The sequence below is a fragment of the Pipra filicauda genome, unplaced genomic scaffold (genome assembly GCF_003945595.2).
Source record: "Pipra filicauda isolate LSUMZ 115617 unplaced genomic scaffold, ASM394559v2 scaffold115_size4368891_pilon, whole genome shotgun sequence".
NCBI lineage: Eukaryota > Metazoa > Chordata > Aves > Passeriformes > Pipridae > Pipra > Pipra filicauda.
In genome coordinates this window covers 3,685,335-3,710,368 of record NW_024103607.1, presented here as the reverse complement: position 1 = coordinate 3,710,368, position 25,034 = coordinate 3,685,335, and the positions used below count along the sequence as shown (strand labels likewise).

The 25,034-nt window shown below is 35.6% G+C and overlaps 1 protein-coding gene across 4 annotated transcripts in view; it reads left to right on the top strand.

Moving 5' to 3' along the window:
• MYO16 (myosin XVI) overlaps positions 1-25,034 on the top strand; it is a 361,410-nt gene that overhangs the window by 136,482 nt on the left and 199,894 nt on the right. For all 4 annotated transcript variants that reach the window (XM_027743477.2, XM_027743481.2, XM_027743479.2 and 1 more), the window contains exon 5: positions 15,665-15,773. In XM_027743477.2, coding sequence (XP_027599278.2) covers positions 15,665-15,773 — 109 coding nt within the window. The remainder of the gene's footprint in view (positions 1-15,664; positions 15,774-25,034) is intronic.

Here is a 25,034-nt window from a genome sequence, read left to right as displayed (position 1 = left end):
GTAAAGGTGATGGTTTAATAATGAGTAGGAAAGTAACTGCTTTTCAAAAGAAATATTTTGAGAGCATGTTTTGAGATGTTTTGAAACTTTTCCATTGTTATATGATTTTATTACTGAAAATTATATGTGTCACCTGTAAAAGCTCTTGTATTTGTACATAAAAAAAACATTGGAAACACAATTTCCTAACATTTTTGAAATTTTTTTCAAGTTTCAGTGGGTTCTGAATTCATTTATTAAACATAAAAATGCATCACCTTCTCATTAGTTGGCAAGACCAAGTGACTGACATCAGGGAAGATGAAAATTTCCTAGCCAAATTTCAATAAAAATGTGTGTTTAGCTGATATATGGAATTGAAAAATTAATATAATTTAATAATCATGACCAAGAATGCACTTCTTCCATTTAGATCTATGTATCTGTGAGCTTTTCCAGCTATTACAGATTTTAACACCAAGTATTGAAATTAATTGAACTTAGAACCAGACCTTGAATCACTGTATCACTGTGATAAAGTTTTAACTCATTTTTTAAAAAATAATGAAACTCATTTTTCTCATTAAAATATAAATATTTTTAATAATAATACAGTAAAAAGTTTTTTGCACCATTAATGAATAAAATACAATTATTTTAGTATATTCTTGATTAGATCTTTGTCTCGTCCTTTTTAATTTGGGGTTTTTTTATATGTTTTGTAACATACATAATATACTGGTACAGTGGTACACAATTTATAAACTAAATTGTATAATCCATAAATCCACATCACCAGGCACACACAAACTGTAATTCATCACAACAAGTATACATATACTGGGGATGTGTGCTCAAAAATTTTTTACTGATGGGGTTCGTGATAAGAACACTTTGGAGGTCAGTGGTCTAGTGATTAGAACAACAGCCTGAGATGCGAAAGACCAGGATTAATATTGTGTAATGTATGTCTTTAGTAACTGGGGCATTACTATCAATGGAGCATGAAGGTCAACCAGCTGTAAATCTGATAGAGAATGTATGTTGTTGTCTGTCTTTAAGTCTAGAAAAGGGAGGTCTACAAGCAAATAGGTGGTTTTGTCAGCTTAGTGGCTTGAACAGCTTGTTTGAATGATTTTCAGTGCACCATTGGTGTTAGATCTAATGGAGCATCACATATATGCATACTGTATTTCTTCTTAAGGGGACATTTACCTACTGGTATCTTTGTCACCTCACCCCCTCGGTGGCAGGGAAAGGTTGCATTTGCCCTTATATTTAGGCACTCCTGAAAACTGAAATGTTCAATATGGGTGAAACTCTTCCAGTTCCTTCTTTCTCATGCCTTCTTTCCATAATTAATCACGTTATTCACAACCATAAGACAGAAAGATACATCTTGTCTTTTGAAATCTCTTACTATCACCCTTTTCTTGAGGCTAAGAAAAATTAGTATCTCACAGAAATTGACTGAATCTTGCAAATTTATCTCCAAATTTATAGTAAAACAGAACTATGACAAAGATGGTAGGTGTGATTCCCAGACTTTAGAGGAAAGATATTTTTTCAGTTAAGTTGATACTGCGTAATTTATTTGGATAAGAGCTGTCCCATAATACTTTAAAAAACCCCAAAACCCAAGTCACTCGGATGAAGACCCTCCATTCTCAGTCTTACGTGGATTTTTATGTGTTTTCATTTCAGAAATATTGGAATGAAATATCACTATGGCATAGTTTATAATGCATAATTTAGAAGGGCACAGGAGCATGAAACTGTGAAAAAAGAACCGTCAGATGAATCTCCATGAATTCTTGAATTTCTGAGTGAGCTAGTAGGGGAAAATACAACACTGATATAATTTATCAAAAGTTCAAGGGCAACTTATCTTGGTATGCCACCATAAAGATTGATGTGAAAAGTCATTGAAAAAAAAACTGCTGCAGGAAAAACTGGCTTACATATTGAAAGCAGATGGTTTAGGTAAATTATAACAGTGCAGAGTTAGTGGATGTAATAAATGAGGTGACATGAAGGTCATTAAAAGACTCATATTTGCACAGGTTTTTGAAGACTTTTCAGTTAAAACAGGAAAGGTGGAGAAAAAGCATTGACTTTGCAAATCTAGAATAATTGGCGTAGACTATGTGTGGAAAAAATAGGTAGTGCAATCCAGTGTAGAACAATGTAAGATAATGAGACAGAGATGCATAATGAAGTGGAAAATTTAAAGCTGTGAACTGAAAATAGTGAAAAGTTGTATGTAGTTTTTTTTGATTTTTGTTTTGATAATGAGATTGAGCAAGATGTGATTGCTATCTGCAAGGACAGAAAGCTAAAAAGATGTTGGAAAGTGTACAAAAGCTGGCTTATGAAAGTAAAGGAGAAAACTAACCTTTTATATTATTTCTGAATAATAGCTGCATCTTCAGCTATCTGAAAGCAAAGTTTATCAAGTCAGACTTGCCTTAATTTCAAATGATTCCCATTAGAAACTATGATATATTGCAAATTTTTTAAACACAGTAAATATTTTCCCCAAATGTTAAAAAATGGGAAGTAATTGTTGAATTAAAATGAATACTGCAAGATTACTGATTTGGATTTATTGGGAAGAAAGAAGTTGGGAAAATTTATTTTTTGGAATGAAAACTAGAGAATGGTAAGGGAATGACTGTGGACAAATGTTTTCGGGCAAGGTGATAGGAAGATAATAGGTACCCATTCTTCATTGACTGCTAAGATTACATTTTATGAACATGAGTAACAAATTTTTCTGATAAAGCATAGATAAATCCTTGATCGATGTCATAGCATTACATCTCTAAAGTATTTGTTTCAATTTTGTATAAAATTTTGTCACTTTTCCAATATATGTGTTAATCCATTGAGGGCAATTTGTGCAGATAAACCTGGAGTCTTATGTTTGGTTAATACAGAAATGTCAGCTGTGGTTATAGTTTTTTTGCTAGGAAGTGTATGTATTTTTTTTAATATAAACAATGACAAAATTTGGCATGGAATGTGTATTTCCCCCATAGTTATATTAGGGAGTAACTTGCTACAGTTACAAAGCGGGTTACTACTTCCTATGGCTGGCAGATTTTGATGTCTACTGCACTTCATTTGTTACCCAAGCAGAGGAAAATAATAGGGTTATCTGCTCATGTGAGTTATCTAATTATACATTGCTGTTCTGAGAAGCCAGTTTTGTATTAAGATGACTTCATACTAAACTTCCTAAATAGATTTGGTATTTCACACAATGACTTGTTTGTAAAATATCTAGATTTAATTACTAACCAGCAAGACAGCATCACCCTGAGTGCAGATTAAACTGCTGTACAGTCCCTTCCCTGTACAGTTGGGAATATGTTGATGTTATCAATCAGCACAATGAATCTGTCTCATAATAAAAATGCAAATTAAATGAGTTGAAATGGCAGTTCTGTACTCTTAGTTCCTTGCATGATGTAATTATCTTTGCAGAACCTATACATTGTACACAGATGTTGTTTTTTATGTGCTGTTTAATATCTTGCTTTTTATACCAGACGTAGTACAGACTTTTGGGGTTTTTTTTACTGTATGTGTACATACATTAACATAGGCTCTGACTTTTTCTCTGCATTAGTAAAACACTAATATGTGATGTCATACCTAAAGTAGTGATATTTCTTTACATGTGCTATTTGAAGCATATTTAATTTACACACACACATATATATGTATATGTATATTTGTGTGTGTGTATATAATCTCAGGATGGACTGGAGAATGAAAATCAAAACATTCAGCTTCTGTATTCAGTATCTGTATTTTCCAAGTTGAATAAATACAGACTTGGATTTATGACAGTGTGCATAGACAGGAAGATAAGACTAGCTTCCCAAACATGGGGGAGTAAGGAGAAGATCATCATGTTAAACAGGTCCTTCAGTTTTGCCTCTAGTTAGATTTTCCACCATTTATGTTATTTATATTGAACCTAAGCTACGAGCTCTTTGAAAAACAACTTTCAATTTTTACTGAGCCATCAAAATCAGCTTCCTTTATTTGTGGCTGTTCCATGTGGTTGTTTTGTTTGTTCTGCCTTCAACTGTGATGGGTCAGTGGGTGGAAACTCTTTTAAGTGAAGCTAGCAGGCAGAACTTTCTCCAGCAGTTTTGTTTGGAGTGTATGTATATGCATATGTATGTATTACTGCTACTTCCCCCTATATATGCATGTGTGTATATATACATGCAAACACATAGAACTTAGTAGGAAACATATTAGTAAAAGTTAATACTTGCTGTCTATTTGTACTTAGCAGCACTATAGTGGATAATCAGAGGATGCTTGTCCAGTATTACAGAAATGACAGTTCTTACTAACCCCAAGGAGTGTTCTTTTTAGCTCCTGAAATGAGATTTGTTTAACCTCATGTAATTACAAGCTTGTTTAATGGTTACGAAGTAACTGTTAACTCTAACTGTGGTGTCAGATTAAAAGAGTTTTTGACAGACAATTCCAAAGGCTCACTCCCTGCTGTGTGAAGGAGAATTTCCTTATATTTGTTCTAAAAATTAAAGGCAATAATTTCAAAAAGTGACCTTTTGTTGCAGTATTATAGGACAGGGAATGATCATTTTTCTGTGTGCCTGTCATAATTTTTAATGATTACAATTAAAATAAAAGTGAAAAGAAAATGTGCTCCTCTGTTATCAGAGGCATTCAGTGCTCGAATAATTTCATTTTTTTCCATAAGCTCTGCTACTGATGGGAAGTTTGCAAGTCCCATGTGCAGAAGCAGATGGGGAAATTTTAGTCTTTAGTCATCAATGCTCTTTGAAGTTTCCCTTTTAATTCCCTTTTCTTGCCAAATAATATGAGAGCTGGCAATATCAAGTCAAATACCCATCCTTCTGTACTTCAGCCACCCTTTTTGTTGACCTCATTCTGATCTTTTGCATTTTTGCTGCAGTCTTAAAAATAGAATGTGATTCTGTTCTAGGCGAAGAGAACTTTTCTTTGTGATATATAACATGCAACTAGATTTTGCTATAATTTCCTTATTGTCCCTTTAGTCTACCTCAACTTTCAATATAAATACAAAATTTCAGCAAAAAAGAATGTTCTGAAATTTCTTCTAATTTTTTCTTGCTTTCAAATAAAATGGTTTGATTAAAAAAGTTAAAAGTATATCTTATTTTTTTGTATTCAAACATGTACATGCAATTCATACAATTATTCCAATTGATTAATTTTTTTTGTATATTAAGCTAAAAGGAATGTCTTCATGCTCTTAGAGCCCTCCTGATACCCTAATGCTTCATCTTTTTGTGTGTTTTCTGAGAAGCCCTCACTAAAACTGTGCAACAGGTATTTTGAACTAAGAGGTACCTTCATAAAGGAGGAAAGTAAGAAAGAAACATGCTTATTGTTTTCTTTTTTGTCATGTATGGCTTTGGAGATGAAAATCACAGGTATTTAATTCTTCATTAGCTGCTCTTTAATGTAATGCTGCCTTTTTTTTTTAATGCAATGCAAATTTTTGGCAGGTAGAATACTGAAATATTGATTTACATTAAGACAAGTGCATATCTTGAGAGTAAGATTGGTTCCTCTAGTTTCTGTTTGAATAAAGCTTGTGTGCAGAGACTGGAGAATTGGATGTTTAAACCCAATTGGGATCCCTCTTATGTGGGATCCCTTGAACTAAACTTGAATCTGTTCTACACATGATCCAAGCTTGTTGATAGAAGTCAGTGTCACACCAGAAGCTATAGATTCATTTGCCCAACCACTGTGGCTAAACTAAAATGTCTCATCCCTGAGAGAAAGGAAAAAAATATTCTTATGGCCTTTTTCTTCACAGATTTAGAAACAGCAGTGAGTACATATGAAGAAGACACATTGAGGCTGAAGCAATTAGTTTCAAATTGTATGGCAAAATTTGGTTATGCATTTGAGCTACACATTTAGATTATGTTAAGAATGATCACTTGAAGCTGTTGGAAAAATTCAGAATGAAGTATGGAAGTAAAGAAACAGAAATGGATATAATAAAAGTGATTATTGTGTTCTTCCAATTTCTAGTCAAACTAGCTGGATTATTCTGAGTGTTTTCAGATATGTATGGGGGAGAAGAGAGAAAATAAAAATAATTCCTTGAGGCAAAGCCAAGTCAAGGAAAATAGACAATATTTAGCTTAGAAATTAAGACCTTAAATTCTGAGAAACCTTGGTGATGCGTGCTAGGATTCAGAATATGAAGAACCACCATGACAGATGACTTGCCAACTGATCAAGATCCAAGTACAAATTTGTATGCATTTAGAATTAATAGAATGTTCCCCAGTCCTCATGACTGTTGTAGTGCTGGGACGTGAAAATAGTGGTAACTTGAGAAGTGTACATTATTTTTTTATTTGATAACTTCTGGCTAGATTTTACCTTTTTATTTCCTATCTGTATGCTTAGTTGTATTTTACTTTGAAAGATGTTGTTGAAAACATACTGTACTTCTGCAGTGTTATCAGAAGTGTTCAGTACTGGAACTGAGTGGGATTTTCTTTGCCTTTTCTATTCCTTCCAGCTGATGGGTGGAATTAAGTCCCCATGGTGCACAAACAGATGGGAAAATGTTGGTCTTTAGTTTTCAGTCATCAGTGCTAATTCTTTTATCTTCTGAATACATTAGTCAAACAGACTATGCCTGTCAAGCAATCTGTAATATGTGCCGTGACAGCCTTTCTTTTTTTTTAACTGTACTGAAAATCTTTTCTGTGAACTGACATTGCCTACATTCTATTAGTTTAAGGGAAAAAAATGCCTTATTCATGAATTAAATGATTGTCAAAATGGTTGTGGAACTTTGATGATTTTAAAGTACTCTTTTTATTATTTGTGTGCAGTAATTTAACAACCTAGAAGTACATTTTCAAATACAATTGGGGATTTTTGTAGGCATTGGTGATCTTATGTGTATACAACTACATGATGGTTTTTATAAACAGACACTGTATTGGCACATTTCTTTATCCTTTCTTAACTAGCGTGTCACTGAGACTCGTGCCTGGAATTTTTTGAACACTATGATGTTTATGCACACTGGCACGTATCCATAAATCCTAATTTCTAGTCTGTAACAAGAAAGTCTGTTTTGATGAGGAGTTAAGTTTCAAATTCAGATTTTGGTGTCCATTTTTGCAACCCACAAGTACCATGAATCAAAGAACTTGTATCCACACAGCAGATGAAATATTTTACTTACACAAGGATAAGTGAATTTCCAATTGATGGTTCCTTGACTGGTTTAGCATATATCTATTAAGGAAAAAAGTAAGTAATAATAGCATAACATAAATTTGTATTAATACAAATGCATCTATTTTAACAATTATGTAAGGGTATTGGCATAAAATTTTCAGCACTGTATTATCTCCTGATTTCTTTTAAAGTGAAGTTTTATTGGAGATATGTGTTCTATCCTTTTTGTTTTATTTTATGTGCCTGGAGGGCACTTATAAGGCGCTAAATTCAGCTTTGATTCTGTAGACTGTGTTGTCACAGACATAAGGGATTGAGCTTTATGTTTTTGTTTTTATGATGTGGGAGCAGGCATGCCGAAAATGAATTCAAACCTTTACTTATATCACAAGTTAAGCTCATCCAGATGGCAGACAGTTCCTGCTCCTTGTGAAAGAATACTTTTGGTAATGTGACAGGCATGAACTCATAGACGGTAGCAACTCTTACAGAGTTTAAAGCCCTGAAATAGAACAAATATTGCAGAAAGATAATCATCAGTGTATTTCCTGTGTGAGAGGTGGAAACTCCTGCTGCAGGTAACTATTGACTCAAAGTTATGGAAGGAGTCCTCTAAATGGTGCATTGGGCCAGCCCAGTTTACAGAGCTGTGCTCTCTGCAAGTCCGTCTGAAAGGAAGTGAGAGGTTTTTCTATTTGTATTAAGGGAGAATTTGTTTTCATGAATGCACCTTAAGATGATGATCCACTGTGAGGGAAATCAGCTGAGCAGAAGGATTTGTTCCCTGCATTTTCTCTGTTGCTACACAAACCTGTGTAAGGTATGCAAGGATCAAATCAGAAGTATGATAGATGCAGTTAAACCTTTCCAGTTCTTACTTTGATTTGTGATCCACGGATTTTACTTCTAAACTGTATGTATGTGTATGGAGTTTGGGTTCTTGTTCAGATTATTTTGGTAAAAGACAGTCTGGAAAGAAAGGAAGAAAATATTTTCCGTTTGGAAACTCCTACATAGTGAGACTGCTGTTTGCATTTCTTCAATACTTTTAATAGTTCAGGTTTCAATAAATAAGAACTTATTGAGGAAAAACCTATTATTTTGGAAAAGTAATGCCTAGGTCTGTTATGCATTATGGTCAAGGGGTGGTGGTGTTTTGATGTGGAACTTAACTAACTGCAAGTAACTTAACTGCCTGAGAGAAGTTATAGTTTATTATTTGTAAAACATATTTTACAAATAATAATTTATTATTTGTAAAACATATCTCAAGTCATCAGTCTGGAGTTACTGAAATTCCCATTTAATAAAATATCAGGTGTGTTCTCCTCAGACTACATTGATGGAAATTGCCCTAAAAAGGATGAAGAATGGGGTTGTGAAAAATTGCTTTTGTATAGATGAAATTTCAGCATACATGTTTTTCTTCAAGATATATGAAAGGAATGAGGCCACTAGCCTTAGCTGTGTAGCAGACATCCCTATTTGGTGAATGATTTTCTGTCAGACACACTCCTGTCTTCCATAAAGGGAGTGTGTTCTCTTTTTTCCTTTTCTTATGACAAGCTACATTCAGGTTCATTAAAGGCAAAACTGAAGATAGAGCAGCTTCGAGGTGACTACTGTTTGCCGTGGACTGTGCTGGAACTTACATATCTTTATAGATGGCTTGTGCACATTTATGGTCCCTCTTCATTCTCTTTTAAGACCTTGGGGAGGAGGAGTAAAAGCAAATATATAGAAAGAGGTACCCTGCATTTTAGACTTCTAGTCCTGAATCAGCCTTTTTCATGGACTTCTTTTGACTTTTTGTTCTGGAACAGGAATCTTTTCTTTACTCTGGAGTTGATAGAAATTCATTATCTATCTTCCAAACATCTGTGGTATCATGGGAAAGGGGCTTCCTTAAAGATTATGTGGAAAAAAATTAAAATGAAAGTACTAATGCTATAATCAGCATTCCAAGACAATATCTAGATTTAGTAAAATAGTTTCTAGATTGTTCTATATTCATAAAGAGAACACAAAAGAGATAACTCAGTTTGTGTCTCTCAGTTTTCTTCTTACTAAGCAGGTAAATCTGGATTATGATAGCAGGTAGGGGAACTGTCAACACAAGATCTATAATTATAATTGCTTTTTAGCACTTTTAGCTCATTTTTTCCCAACTCTTCTAGTAGCTAAATTGTTATTTCTGTGAAATAATCTCCTGCCTACAGAAAATCTGTTTTTGAAATGAGTTGAAAGGAAAACATGTTTTTGAACTGAGAGCAGCTGCTCAATCTCACTTAATCTTTTATTTCATTATCTGTGGTTTCCCAATGTGGAGAAGTCTTTGACTTTTTTTTTTTTTTGAACCTTGCCTTGAGAACTGTTCCTCATCTGCTTTGCACTGTGAATTTGTAAAAAGTGAGATCAGTGCTAATGACCTAAACCACAATAATGTGTAGAACAACTTTATTCCTTTCACTTGATTAACAAGCCTAATAGGAGCCATAAAGAGGAGCGAGCTAGATTTGTGGAACTTGGTATCTTGGATGAGAATTTATGCAAGCCACTGAGGTTGGAGAACAAGATCACATGGCACCATGGAACCCACGAGTGTGTGTGATTTCATATACGTTTCCTTGTTCTCAAAAAAAATAGAGCATTATATCCTGATTACTGTTGCTTTCTTTTTAACTGATAGCATACTAAGGACTTTTGGAAGGATGTACCATTTGCGCTGTTACTTTAGTATACATTAGAACATGCAGATGGGTGTATGTAACCCTTGGATATCTTTCAATGAGCAAAATCTTTTAATGGAAATAATGTGAAGTAGTAAATCAATAAAGCGGGAAAAACTTAACTACTCATGTCAAAGAAAGTGAAATGCCACATATGTTTTCTGAAGAACTACATTTAGTCTTGTTCTACTTCCCTGGTTAATGCCATTTTATAAAAAGGATCAGTTTGTAAATGGTGTGGCTATATTTTTAAAAAATGAGAAAAAGTTAATTGTTCAAGCTGTTAGTGAAAAAAATGGTAGCCTTTCCCTGCAGGAAAGTGATGAACATAGAAGAGAGAATGCTATGTAAATGTTTCTACATTTGCATGCATATAAATGTATAGAATTATATGCATATGGAGTATGTGGAATTGAATAAAAATAGATTACTAATATAAATACATTTTAAAAAGTCAGGTTTTGTTGTGGGGTTGATAGGTGACTGCACAAATTGCACACAGCTAGCATACTGTGGAACAATTGAACCATAGTAAGAACTGTGCAGAGGCCTGTTCCCAAGAGAAAACTCAATAGGTATATTAATATTTCTTTATGCCTCTCTCCTTTTTTTTTTTTTTGTATCCACACATATTCCTCAGGGTATTTCTGATCACCTTCGTAAAGCCTCATGAAGCCAGTGGTGGTAATCCTCAGTGACAGAGGCACATGCTGGGTCATCACTTCTGTATTGAAAAACATAACACATCTGTGACTTTCTACTATATAAGTAAAGCTAAATTACTTAGTTGTTTCAAGTATTTAAATAACCTGCATGGTACACAAGTTTGAAAGAATAATTTAAGGCATGCAACGCAAGACAGGATTTTAAGCTTGAATTTCAACGAATCATAGTCAGACTTTCAGGAGTCTTCCCGTCTTTCACCTAAAGTGGATCGATGAGGACTCTGGTTCAGAAAGCAGTTCAACCATGTAACCCATCTGACCACAAAGTTCACTGCGGGCAAAAGCTGTAACATCCTAGCTGGGGAGCTAAGTTAGAGGTGGTACCTAGGCGGAGAAGTGCCCAGATCCTTCCCAAGTGCTTGGGGAACCTCAGTAAGTTAGGAGTCCTCTAAGAATGCCTAAATCAGATTATACTGCAATCCATACTGTTGTGATAGTGTTATGTTTCTGGACATACAACCTAGTGGTTAGAACTCTGTCCCTGAATATAGGAGATGGTTGGAGATGACTGGAGAAGGTCTAAACCCACAGCTCTTCATATGGTTTTCACCTATCCTGATGAAGTTAGACTGCTGATACACAAAATATTGTGGATTTCAGAGAGACAAAAGAAAATAAATTATTTTAGATCTGTAAATAAGGACATTCCTCAGAGATTTCTCTGTCCTTCTTTTTTTTTCTAAGTAGTGGTAAGTAGATATATTTCCCATTTGGGAATCATAAGATGTGTAAGAAACACTGGAAATAAGAAACAGTAGCAAGGATTATTAGCTAGATAATAAATAGCACAGAAGACCTTTAAGACCTTTTAAAAAATTAAACATTCAATGAAAGGTTTACCCCTGTGGATGTTAAATTGATTTTTAGAATTTAATTAATTCCTAAAAAGAAGTTTGATGGAGAAAATTAAAAATAATTTGCTTGTGAGTTAATAGTATCACTAATTAGGCTTTGTAAATGTAGACTATGAACTAAACTCTTATCTTACCAGTGGGAACTTGAACACTCATCCACTGGATTTAGCTACAGCAACATAGTCCTAAGAGTTTGTGACTGTCTTTATACTTTGATGTTTGGGCCAAGTGGCAAGGGGTAGCTTGTATAGGGACAGAGTGTGGTAGAGGACTCTGGCTGTGCTCACAGTCTGTTCACATGTGATGAAATTGCAAGTTTTTGTACGTTCTTGCAAATCAAAATTTCCAGTAGTGCTTAGACTTCAGAAGCCGTCTGGTTCTTTCCCCATCTTCTGGAGTATTATTTTGGAAGGAAGAGTTCAGTCTTACTGTATCCTGCTGTGCAAAAGCAGTGATCATCTCTGTACTATCCTAAATTAGCTACAAGTTTAGCTATACAAAGATGTGATCATGGGATAAGTTATAGTGGGAACGTACATTGTATCGTGTACTCTACAGTGAATCTGTAGTTGTTCCACTGAATGGGAAGTCGACTCAAACTGCATCGTGTTGGCAAAAAATGTGGATATGCACATAAATCAGTACTGTGAAACTGTGCACCTTTAACCTACCTCATGCTATATTGCTCCTGAGCCCTCTACCTAGTCTTTAGGGTTGCCACTTCTGCATACATGTGGACTTTAAGTATTCTACTCTGGTTTTCTGAAATGAAAACTTGTCAGAGATTCTACAAATAAGTAAGTAGGAAAATTAAAATGGGATTAAAAATTGCACACTAAAGTGATTCTGAGATAAATTGAAGTACTTTGAATCATCATTTCTGGAACTAGAAAGGAAATATTTTCTCCTTTCACTAGCCAAAGGTATTTTCTCTTTGGCAGCAGGCTCAGATTTCTGATCACATGGGAATACTTTGCAAATCGGATACTGTCCACTCAATTATTATTGATCACTGGAGTTCAATCTCTTATGCTGTATCTACATATCGATGTTGTTCTGCATGGCACAGCATGCAGTCCAGTTGCATTTTGCATTCTGTGTATTGAACTAGGTGTCTTTAGGAACATTTTAAAATAATATATTTAAAGCCCTTCCTTCTGCAGTCTTTCTAAAATAGAAGCAATTTATCATTGCAGAGAAATATTTTTCTCAAAAATATTTTTTATATATATGAGATATATTGGATAAAGTTTTGCAATATATTTATCATTTTTATTGAGAAATTACTTGAGAATGAGGATGTGTTGAGAATTAGTAAGCCAGTAACTTTTCACATATATTGAGCACTGCATGCAGAATTCAAGTGAGTTGTATTGAAATGGAATAAATATGTCATAGCATTTAGAATATAAACAAGGCATGCATGTAAATTTGGAAACTAATATCAGCACCCTGGGAACAATTTTCCTCACATTTTCTTTAAGAGCTATAAACAGAAACCTAAGAACAAAGTAGGACTATATTCTGATAATTTGAATTCCATCTCTAATCATGTGTAGAGTTCTTATTGTCTGGCCTAAGAGGTCATATGTGTAACAATAGCACTCAAGTTCATTAACACAATTCTGAGCATCTGAATTTAAACTAAAGGTGCAGTATCTGTAATATTTGCTACCTGCCACATGTTCCACACTAGTTATGTACCTCACTGGTTAATAGTGGGTCCAGTCCTGTTCAAGGTCTTCATTGATGAGCTGGACAGAGAGACAGAGCACACCCTCAGTAAGCTCACAGAGCTGTGAGGCAGGGATGATACACTATACTAAAAATGCATATTATTAAAAACCACAAAATATGTCTTTTTCAAGCAAGATACTACATTAGATGTGCATCATTATCCAGAATTGCATCTTCACCTAAATTCTGAGACCTTCTCCTACTTCTTCTGCCACAACTTTCACCAAACTTGACCCTCTGTTTGTGATCATTGTGAACATTTCTTAAGAAAGGAATTAATATAGAAGTACACAATAAAAATTACTTGGAGCTGAGTAATTCCACATTAAATTCTTCTTTCAGTGATATTACATCTTAGAGATGAGTTAAAAGTGTGCTACTGACCAAGATAATTATCCCATTTTTTCCTGAATTTTATGTGTCAAAGGTCATTTGGTTTCTTAACTCAACAAAGAAGAAAATGTTCTTCTAGCATTGCCTGGAGATTATCTATATGCCAGAAAGAATAGATACCTGCAAGATTTTGTGGGGTTTTTATTATCTGCAAATCAGTTAGATATGAAATTGTGTTTCTTCCATAATTCTACCGTCACCAGCAAACTCTCATGGATCAGTGAATAGAAAACAAAACAAACAAAAATCTTACTTCCTAGTAGTGGAACAAGTGCAATAAGTAGTTAAAATATCCTTCAAAGATCCTGTGATCTTCAAATCCACCATTTATTTGCTTTTTTTAATAATTTTTGATTTTATCTGGCAGGACAGGAAAGTAGAAATTTATTTTCATAGCACTATAATGAATGTAAGATTTTACACTTGGAAGTCTCCTTTCATTCCTTTTCGCTAAGCATGAAAGTCAAATCCTCTCATCTAATATTGTTTAGCAATTCAGAAAATATACATATAATTTCAGTTTGTTGTCTAGTCTTCCCTTACAGTCAACAACAAGAGAAAACTAGAAGAATGTAGTGTGTTTTGTAGCAGGATAGATTATTTTGCTGCATAGAATATGGTCTAGTAGGGTATCTGAGGTGTTTGAAACAGCTGAGGTGAGTCATTTTTGATGCCTCTCTGTCACCTTGTCACTATGATGCAAACTCAGGAAATCATCTCAGACTATACCTTAAATTTGATGACATAAGGCCTACATGAATTTGCTAGTGTTTCATGTCATATTTCACTCTGAGCCAGGAGCTCAGAGTGCAGGAGTCAGGAGCCCGTTCGAGGTTTTTTTGATACAATGCTTGCAGAGAAAGCTCCTGAAAGAAGCAGTCATACATTCTATTAATAATTTCATATTACAGTTGACCACTGCTGCTGTGGTTTTAAGAGAGACTGTCCTTGGTACTTCTCATCTATATTAGCTAAATTCTTTATCATACAAGCTGTTAAGAAAAGTTATTAAATTTACCTGAGGTCAATCCTATTTCATAATTCCTTGCAGTTAAAAGCAATAGAGAGGACACTTTAATTAATATTATGACCTCTTGAGGAAGATAAATGACATTTAACTGGTCTTGTAACTTCTAGTGATGTAACACTAGTAAACTTTTATGTCCACCAGACATTTATGAATTTTCAAGTATGAGAGCTTTCTTATTAAAAAAAAAGGTAAAAAGATTCCCCTTTATAGAGCAAATTCCTACCTTAACAATATTTAATATAGAAAATACAAGTTTTCTTATCATGCTGGTGATTTCTTTTCAAGCTTTTCATGAATCTCTTCCTCGCACCCACACCATCCCTCAATGGTTCCTCTTAGTTGTCTGTCCTTTATATTGAATTTTGAATTAAAGAAATTTCAGCCTGAAATTTCAGCTGAAATCATCAAACTCACTTTCATTGTCTCCAGTTAGTGACAAATGGCAATTTTATTTGGCAATGGATGATTCTCTTTGAGGTTGGATTGATGGATAAGGCCATAAGAGGTCGGGCCAGCTGACAAGGTTACCCATACCAGCTGTCTACCAATCCCTTCTGCAGGGGCGTCTATGCTGCTTGTCAGTCAGCTTTTGAACCGCTGCTGGTTACTGTGTAGTGCTTTTGACTGTAATCTGTGACAGTTTATTTAAAAATACTGCTGCAAATGGTGGTGGTTCCAAAACTCACTGATGAGCAGCTCAGACATCTGTGTAGCAAAGGCAAACTGGACAGCTAGTGTGGCAACAGTGTCAGCTGTCTCAAACAAAGCCAGCTTTCTGACATTCAGGAGTCCTTTATTTTGTCTTTGCCTTTTTGTGTGTTTGGTTTTGTTTAAGGTTATAATCAGCCTGCTGTCTAAGATCCCCAGCTTTGAAGTGTTTTTGAATGGGAATGTGTAAGAACCCCAGTTGTGTTTTGAGATCTCACTACAAAATCCTAAAATGCTTTTAATTCTTGTCTGTAGGCTGGAGCAAATGTGCTTCTGCAAGACGTTAATGGAAATATTGCACTTGATTATGCTGTAGAAGGGACTGAATCTAGCAGCATCCTTCTGATGTACTTGGAAGAAAATGGTAAGTCAGCTCTTCAGCTTTTGGAATGTCATAAAAATTATAAGGAAGTATATTGATTTAATGTAAGTCACACCAAAGCAAATTGAACTATATGACTTCGGAGATGAAGGGCAGGAAGATGATTTGGAGTCACAAAAGTTTTCAGTGTGTTTAGATTGGAAAAACTAACAAAGGTAGTGGAAGTTGCCATTGTCAAATCTGCTTTTGTCCTTTCATATGGAGATACTAGAATGTAAATTCAAGGCAGAAAAAACTGCAACAATGCAGAAGCTTTTAAAACAATTAATTTAACAATCCGAGGACCAGGTTTCACATTTGTATTTCATTTCACATGTGAGTTATGTGTGTCTCAGAGTATATTCTTTCAAGTGACTGCTAAATAAATAAATCTCTGCCAACTGTTTGAATGGAAATGCATATGATGATTTATCACTTATTCAAAAATATCAGTATTGGTTTTGGTGGGGTTTTTTTAATTATGAAAATACTGTAGGTAGATTTCTATTATGAATTATGCTTAATATGTTATAGATGACAGGACCTGTGTTGAAAAAATGGGTTTGTTGCTCATCAGTTCAAAACTTAGATAAGAGTTCTGAAGTGAGATTTCTAGCATTGCTTTTGACTATAATAGGTTGTCTTAACATCGTATGTGGCTCATCTTAACTCTGAGGAAAAGGCATTAAGCAGAAATAATGAACTGTAAGGTAAAAATGTGTGATTTCAACATCGCCTCCCTGTAAGAAATCTTTTTCAGCATAAACTAAGTTAAATTATATTCTGTTAATGAACACTTAAAATAGAAGTTAACTTACACACTCATTATCAGGTTCTATACTGTTAGTCCATAGCACATCTAGTGTGTTGCGTAGGTCTGTTTTGTAATTTTTTTTCCTCTGTCCTTGGCAATGTCTTTGCAGCTCAGAAATTCTGGTTTTGGATTTTCCTAATGGCAAGACAGCTATTAACTTTATTGCTCTGAAAAATGCAGATATTTGGAGTTGTAATGCTCTGAATACTTGGGCTCATGGTATTTAACATGTAGCATGCAACAAGCCTGTAACATACAAGAGGTAGTCTGCTTACTTGCAATTATTAATGCAGATCTATCAGAAAATGTTTCCTCTTATCTTGGTTTGTCTCTCTATTTGTTTGTTTGCAAAATAAAATAGATTTGTAGCTAGGAGAGGCACTGTTCATCAGTAAACAATGATTCTGTGAATGTAGGAACTTTCCAAATTAAAAAACTTAAACATTATGAAGGTGAGATCTACCTCTACTAACTATTAGCTAAGCCCAATGTAACCATCAGACCAGCAGGCACTCAGAAGCCTAGTGGGCTTATGAGCTTTAGAATTTTATTTGGGTTGATTTATCTAAATCAAGTGTCTGGTAGTCACTCTATACCAAACCCTTCTTAGAGCAAAAGAGATGCTTCAAAGGTAGGTATCTGTAAGGGATCATCTGAACTTCATGCTTCTTTCCAAGTGCTATAAAAGGTGCCCAGAACACCTAACTGAGACATAGAAGCCTGCTATGTAGGATGATTTTTACGCTGTTTAAATTTACAAGTCTGTGTTTAGGTGCCTTTAACTTTGGTGTCTAAATTCCTATCACCATTAGTGGAGTGCTGGGAAATGTTCTGCCTCTGGAGAGTGGAAGGGTTATTCGTTTGACCAGCCACAAGGAAAACACTGGTAAAAACTGTTGAATTTGTTCTGTGCCAAGATGTTATTGGTTTTGCATGTTACTGGTGTTCTTGTTTTGCTATGGAAAGAAAGTCATGAGTCTTCGATATCTGCCGAGGCAAGGCCACCTGAGAGTAGACCAGGTTACTGAGAGCCATGTTGGATTGGAGATTCTACTGTCTATCTGGGCTCCCATTCCAGTGCTATTCCATCTTCATGTAATTTCTTTTCATTTTACTTTCAGTTGGAATTTTCTTTGTTACCACTTACACCTCTAGCTTCTTATCCTTCCATTGTTTACTTCCAGGAAGTGTCTCCCTCCAGAGGTGAAATGAAAAGGTGATTTTTCATTATTTTTCCTGTTTTATTCTGAACCTGATTGATTATTGGAATCATCAAGAAAGTCCACCTGGTGCATTTCATAGCCTTTATTTTAACAAGTAACATCTTTATGTTTTACGGCAAAGCTTTTGATTTATTAACGACATGTAAAAAATATTGAACTTCAAATGACTGTTAGTGTGTTCTCTCTTTTAGAGGCAGAATGTTCTACTGTAAAAATGTGTCAGTGAAACTCTGATCTTGGCATATGATCCTTATATTCCCTCCTTTTCCATTAGACTGTTTTAAATACTTAATACTTTGAGGAATGCAACGTTTTTGTTTACTTCCTTTCTTGCTGTTGTATAGTGAATTGCATGACTCAGCTATAAACTACAAATGATTGGCAGATGTTTCTTGGTTCTGTATTTGCCAAGTCACAGGAGGTGACGCATTCACCGTAATTCATTTCCAAAAAAGAGGTGTTCTCTTTTGTCTTCCAAGATCTCAGGCTCCAGCTTTCAGGAGTAACTGTGCATTCGAAGAACATCAGCCATGTTATTTAATCTGAGAAAAGACTATTTGTGAATTAATGTCTTTCTTGAGTGTTGTATAGTGAGAGTTTATGCAGTAAAAAGAAAATCATCTGTTGTGATTTTATTTTTCTAAGAATGACTATGTGTAAATAACATATCTACCCAAAGGTATAGAAGATATTTCTTTTTTCTACTATGACACATAACAAAAAATGGGCATTGCTTTTCTACAAAATGTTCTTTTTGTGTTTAACAATTCACTTTCTAATTTAGAATAGGTGATTAAAGCTTATTGACCCTTCATGGTAATAGAGATTTCATGCACTTCAGCAAAATCTATTTTGGTATTCTGAGGTGTATGAATAATGGATCAGAATATTAAAGGGATCATATTCAGGTGTCTCAGAAAACTGTACATAGAGCCAAAATCATGTGCAAGTCCTATCTATTTAGGTAGTTTTGTATGGTTTAAATCAGTTCAAATATTGTGCAGATTTCACAAAAATAGACCATGGTTTATTAAATTCTTACTGGCAAATGGATTAAGCTTTATTCTTCAGCTGCAAAATAGAAGGAATAAATTTATTTTTCTGCCTTGAAGCAGTAGGTAGAGTAAAAAAAAACAACAAAGAAGCTAAGTGTTAGTACGGAATCCTACACTGAAGACAGTGTTTAAAGTTAGCCAGAAATAGCCAACTTGTAAATTACTAAAATAAGGAGAATTTCCCTGAAGCTAACAGTTAACTAACAACATAAGGGAAATGACATGTGTAGGAAAAGCTGATACAGAAAATTAGTGGGCAAAGGATTAAGGAAAAATTTACTGTAAAACTGACATTATATATTAAGCTAACATGTGATAGGAAGACCCACCAAAAATAATTTTTATTTAAAAGGTACAGTAACTTGAAATTATTCATAAAATCCGGTGTGGTTGCACTAAAAGCCAAACGCCTATTTAGCTGCTCATTCATTCCTTTCCTGAGAAGGTCAGGGGGAGAAAACAGGATGAGAAAACTTGTTGTTTGAGATAAAGACAGTAAGATTACTTACCAGTTACTGTCACATGCAGAACAGACTCAACTTGGTGAAAATTGTCAATTAGAATAGGTTCAGGTAGTAAGAAACAGCTGGAGTCAGTACATGGCAGTCATGGAAGTCTTCTTCACACTTTTCCTCTGCTCCAGTGTGGGTTTTTCACACGTATGCAGTTCCTTCAGGAATATCTGTCTGCTTTGCCATGGATCACATGTGGCTGACCGGCTCCGCTGTGTCCTGCAGTGGGCCTGCTAGAGCTGACTAGAACTGTCTGTGGTCCTCACGGGACAGCCCCTGGCTCTTCCACAGAAGCCATCCCAACAGCCCCACAACTGCCAACACCTGGAAGATACAGTTGTGTGTTTCTCAACACACTGGCACTTTTTGTGAGAATAAGGTCAAAATGAAAATCCCAGTTATGTGTATTTTTCATCAGTTTTGATTGCTATTAATTAAAAAAAAATGTTCAGAATATGTATACCAAAATGTTTTAACATTGAGGTTGCACTGCAGAATCTAGTAATCCAACAAGGGGGAAAAAATAATATAGTTTCCTAAGAGCATTCAAGAAAAGCAGTTGATATAAATCAACATAGTTTCAGAAAAATAGTGCTCTAGATTTTAATATTTAAAACTATTTCACAGACATTAAGGAAATATTACTAATACACTGCAGTAAGAACTGACCAAAATGCTAACACATACGGATTGTTAGCACTAAAGATCAGCAAGCTTCAGCTAAAACCAAATCCCCTGATATATTTGATATTTTAGAACCATATGCACCATGATCTTGATTTATGGTTACAAATTTTCTTTTGACAATATTGATGCAGTAGGTTGCAGTAGTTTCTGTTTGTGGACAGAAAAACACACAATGAAAACCAAACAGCCTCAGGGTGGTTCAAAGTTTTTTCACTTTGATTCTTGTTGATTGGGAACCACCTACCAATAAGATTATCACACACAAAGAAATCTATTTTCTGTGTTGATAGGTGTTCGTGTTGCCAGTGAGAACAGGGAACCAAATGAGATGATTCAGTAGGTCCCTTCAAGTCCAAAAAATGAAGCACACAGCTGACACGTCATAGTTGTAGTAGAAAATGCCATAGTTGACATCTTCCTTTGGCCTTTATGTTTTCTAATATAAGCATGAATAAGCTACCTTAGTTTTTTTTTTTTTGTTTTTGGGGAACTGACTTTGAAGTCTTAGATTCCTCTTAATATTTTTGTGCTTCCAGCATGTTACCCATATGTTTCTATCAAAGGGAAAACCTTTAAATCTACCATGCAGAGTTTTGGCACTGGAATTAACATTTGAAGTTATAGCTAGTAGTTTATGATTTACTGACTGATGCTAGAAGGAAAACAGGCATCTCCTTGACTAATAGGCTTTGCAAAGATTTGAAAGAAGATTTTGAAGAACATCAGAAGCTGGGGATGCCCTTTTAGTATCCTTTCAACCAACTTATCAAGGAATAATCTAATTCTGTTACCATAAGAAATGGATAATCATTTTTTTATAGAATTCCTGAAATTATAACCTTTATCAAGTTGGAAAAAAATGTCAGTGCTTGCAGTGCACCACAGACCCTGCGATGTGTCCCCCAGCCTTTCTCCTTGGCACTTGGCTGCCTGTGCTCAAAACCAGCTGTGATGTGGTACAGCCATATAACCTGGGAGCCATTGGCTGAGAAAAGAGCTAAGTTGTGAGGCAGAGCTGGGAGAAGTATTGTCATGATCTTTCACCCATCCTTTGTCTCTGAAGCCATGTTTAGGCTCAGGTTCTTGCTTGAGGTAGTCCAGTGTCCAGCATCCAGCCAGGGTAGTCCAGTGCCCTTGCTGACCCCAACCCTGAACCAGTGACTTGACTCCTTGCTTCAACTGATTTATCTGGATTTGTTGTTAGAGGCTTTTCAGACATTCACAGGAATGCTATTGGCCTTGATTCCCGTCACCAGACCTTCTCAATTTTCTTGTTTGCATAGAGGGACTGTGCCCTGCCTGCCCTGTATTCACTCTCAGCTCCTGCCTCTGTGGTATGTGTTGATTAGCCTGCTTTTACTGCTCTTTCACAAAAAAAATTAACCATAACACGTTAAGACCTTGCAGAGAAATCCAGAGTATTGAAATACCATATGTGAAGATCTCATTTCAGACATGATACGTGTCACAAGTAAGCAGAGACAGTGATATACTTGTTTTGCTTCTTTGTTCTCATATTCATGTTCAAAATAAAATAATAAATATGCAATGCATATCCAAAATTGAATACTTCAATATTAAGCCTTGAGATTGTGCCAGTCTATTAAAGTAAATTACACAAAATATTTTTGTTTTCATAAATGTTAAGAAGAGACAGAGTTCATTTAACTAATTTTAGCTGAAAGGGTCATCAGTATCCTCATTTATAGAAGAGAGAGGAAAAAAAGCATGTTTCACTAGGATGGGAGAATTGTCACTCTGATAGCTACATGAGGAGGAGGTGGGAATCTCGTTTCTGATAGCATTTTCAGACTAGAAGGAAATAAACTTTATCAGTCCAGAAAGCCAGCTGTATCCTGGGCTGCATCAAAAGCAGCATGACCAGCGGGTCAGGGGAGGTGATTCTGCCCTTCTACTCCGCTGTGGTAAGACCTCACTTGCAATGCTACATCCAGCTCTGGGGTCCCCAGCACAGGAAGGACATTGACCTGCTGGTAGCAAGCACAGAGGAGGCCACTAAGATGATTTGAGGGATGGAGCACCTCTCCTGCAAGGAAAGGCTGACAGAATTATGTTTGTTCAGCCTACAGAAAGGTTTAGTGACCTAATTGTGGCCTTCCGGTACCTGAAGGGAGCCTACAAGAAAGATGGAGAGAGACAAGAGCACATAGTGACAGGAAGAAGGACAGTGGTTTTAACTGAAAGAGAGTAGGTTTAGATTAGATATTAGGAAGAAATTCTTTAGAGGGTGATGAGTCACTGGAACAGGTTGCCCAGAGAAGCTGTGGATACCTCATCCCTGGGAATGTTCAAGGCCAGGTTGGATGGGACTCTGAGCAACTTGATCTAGTGAAAGGTGTCTCTCTCCATGGTAGGGTGGTTGGAAGTAGGTGACCTTCAAGATCCCTTCTCACCTGAGACAGTCTATGAAACATCCTTCGCTAAGCATATGTAATGGCGTCATATAATGATATCTTTAAAGGCAGACAGGTAAAACCCTCCAGCAACAATTAGTTGATGCTTCTGCGGTGAATTAAAGCTATAGGCCTCAGTAGTTTTGCAAACATACATTCTTTTGCAGAATCTGAAAATATTGGCTTCCCTTCTTGCATAATAAATGTTGCTGACATATATCTGTTCATATGCTGACCTTAGAAAATCAGATTCACACAATGTCAAGCAATATGCACAAGAGCTATTTAACAATGTAATCTAACAAAAATAATGCTGTTTACAAAGTTATCTACTAAGCAGCTAGAAAAGTCTTTCTAAAACTTTAGGCAAATAAAGCTGGATAAAGTAACAGCTATATCTGAATATTTTAATGAATGAAAATTACTATTTCAAGAACCGTACCATTGCTTTTTTTTTCTTATTGTTTTTTGTGAACATGTCTATTCTATTCTATGCTGCACAAGAGAAAAATACAAATTCTAAACCATGGTATCCCCCAAATTACGGAAGAGTACAGAGAGGCTCATCACACTTGGGGTGAAAAGAGCCTTACTGTATCTACAGCTCTGTGCAGCAAAGGCGGATATAGGCAGGGTGACAAAAGACTGAAGTACGGGGGAGAGATTGGCTTCTCAAAGCTGTTTTAAGTTTTTAATGTGTATTTGTGTTCGCAAGACAAGGTGCCGTTGACCTCTCCTAAAGACTGTTATAAGCCCACTGGGGAACGGCATGCAAGTCACAACAGGAGTGGCTGCTGAGTGTGTGTGCAGTGGGTATTTCCCAAAGAGTGCTTCCGTGTTTTGCTTTGTACTGGTCCCAGGAACAGGTGTTCCCCTTGCAGATGGAGAGACTTCTTCGTATGGGACATTTATGAGGAAAATATTTTTAATAGCAATCCTCAGTTCTGTTTGCCATGTATTTCTTTATCACTGTAACTTTTTGAAAGTTACTTTTTGCTTATTTATCTGAGGTTTTATATTCCTTTGGGTTGTCACTTCTATGATCATATGCCAGAGAGGGTGAGACAGCCAAAGTACATGAAATGGCTTTGTCAGGTGTTTCTCTTAAACAGTGAGAAGTAATTTATTTTGTAGCATTTAGGTTATGCTCCTGCCTGTCATCAGCACTGATACTTATCACCAAATGTGTGCCCTGCAGGGTCACTACAGTTTTAAGTGTTACGTCTCCATCTTATCTCCTGCAGAATTGGTAAGCGTGTAGCTCTTCTGATTTTACAGGGTATTTGGAGTGTATTTTCCTTCCTATGCCTTTTTTTTTCTTTCCATTTTTTAAAATGTGAATCTGTTCCCATAGTTCATGCCAATTTGTTTTTCTTCCTCTGTTCATGCTGGCTGTCATCCCATTTTAGCTGAATATCTAAACCACATTTCCCCTTTGAAAAGCAATGGGAAGGTCATTCTTTGATTCAGGCAGAAAGAGTTAGTTACTTTATGAGTAGCATTTTGTTGTTCCATCTAAACTCCTGAAAAGTATGACTCCCTGGGGAGGGAGGGTGGACTCTCCAGAACTACAGACTTGATTAAGGGAAAGCACTTAGTGACAGGGTCTACTTGTTTGAACCTCAGAGAATGATACATGTGCATGCTTGATAAATGTGCTTCTCAGCTTCCCACCAGAGAAGTCTTTGCTGAAGCCTAAAGTGGTATTTCTAATTTGTGGATTGTGAACTTAGTTTTTGGTTTTGAGTGTTTGAAGTATTCTCAGACAAAAGAGGTAGTGTACTAATTTCTACCCATTGCCTCTATCCTTGAAAAACAAAACTTATTGTAATTGTTTACCAGACATATCAAGAGAAAGAAAAAATTGACATAAGGTCTTCAGCAGTATTTAAGAACAGATGCCCTCTTTGGGTATAAAATGCTACATATATTTTTTAACTTTAATCTTTCTTACCTGACAACAGTAGAAAAAGCTTTATCATGATGAGTGAAGTTTCATTTTGGCTGTCTGTCAATATTGTATGTTTAAAATGTTAAGTTAGCACTGCAAACGATAACTAATCTTGGGTGTATATTGCCCTTCATGCCACATGGTGTTTTGGAAATATAAACTTAGGTATTTGAGAGAGTTCTGCCACTGAGACAAGAATGTTGAACCATGAGTTTACTGTTGCAAGAATCAGGAAATAGGCAGAAAGAGAGAGAAAAAAAGAGATTTAATTGGTGCCATGTGGCATCAGTAATCTGTAAATGTCATCAGGTAGTTTAAAATCATTACTCTGAAATATGATGAAGGCATAAAAACTTTCATTCTGATTAAATAAATACATTGATTGTTAGGAGACACTGAGAACCTGCTATGAAATTCACGTGTTCTAGTCTAGCAACTGTCAGGCAATAGGATGTCAGCACATTCTGCTTTGGAGTGGTTGTCTAATTTAATCTATCGGTATCATTCATATATATTTATGTGTGTGTGTGTGTGTGTTTGTCTAAATTATATTTATGTGAAAGATCATGGGGTTAATCCAGATACAGAAAACATAATTTTCTCCATCT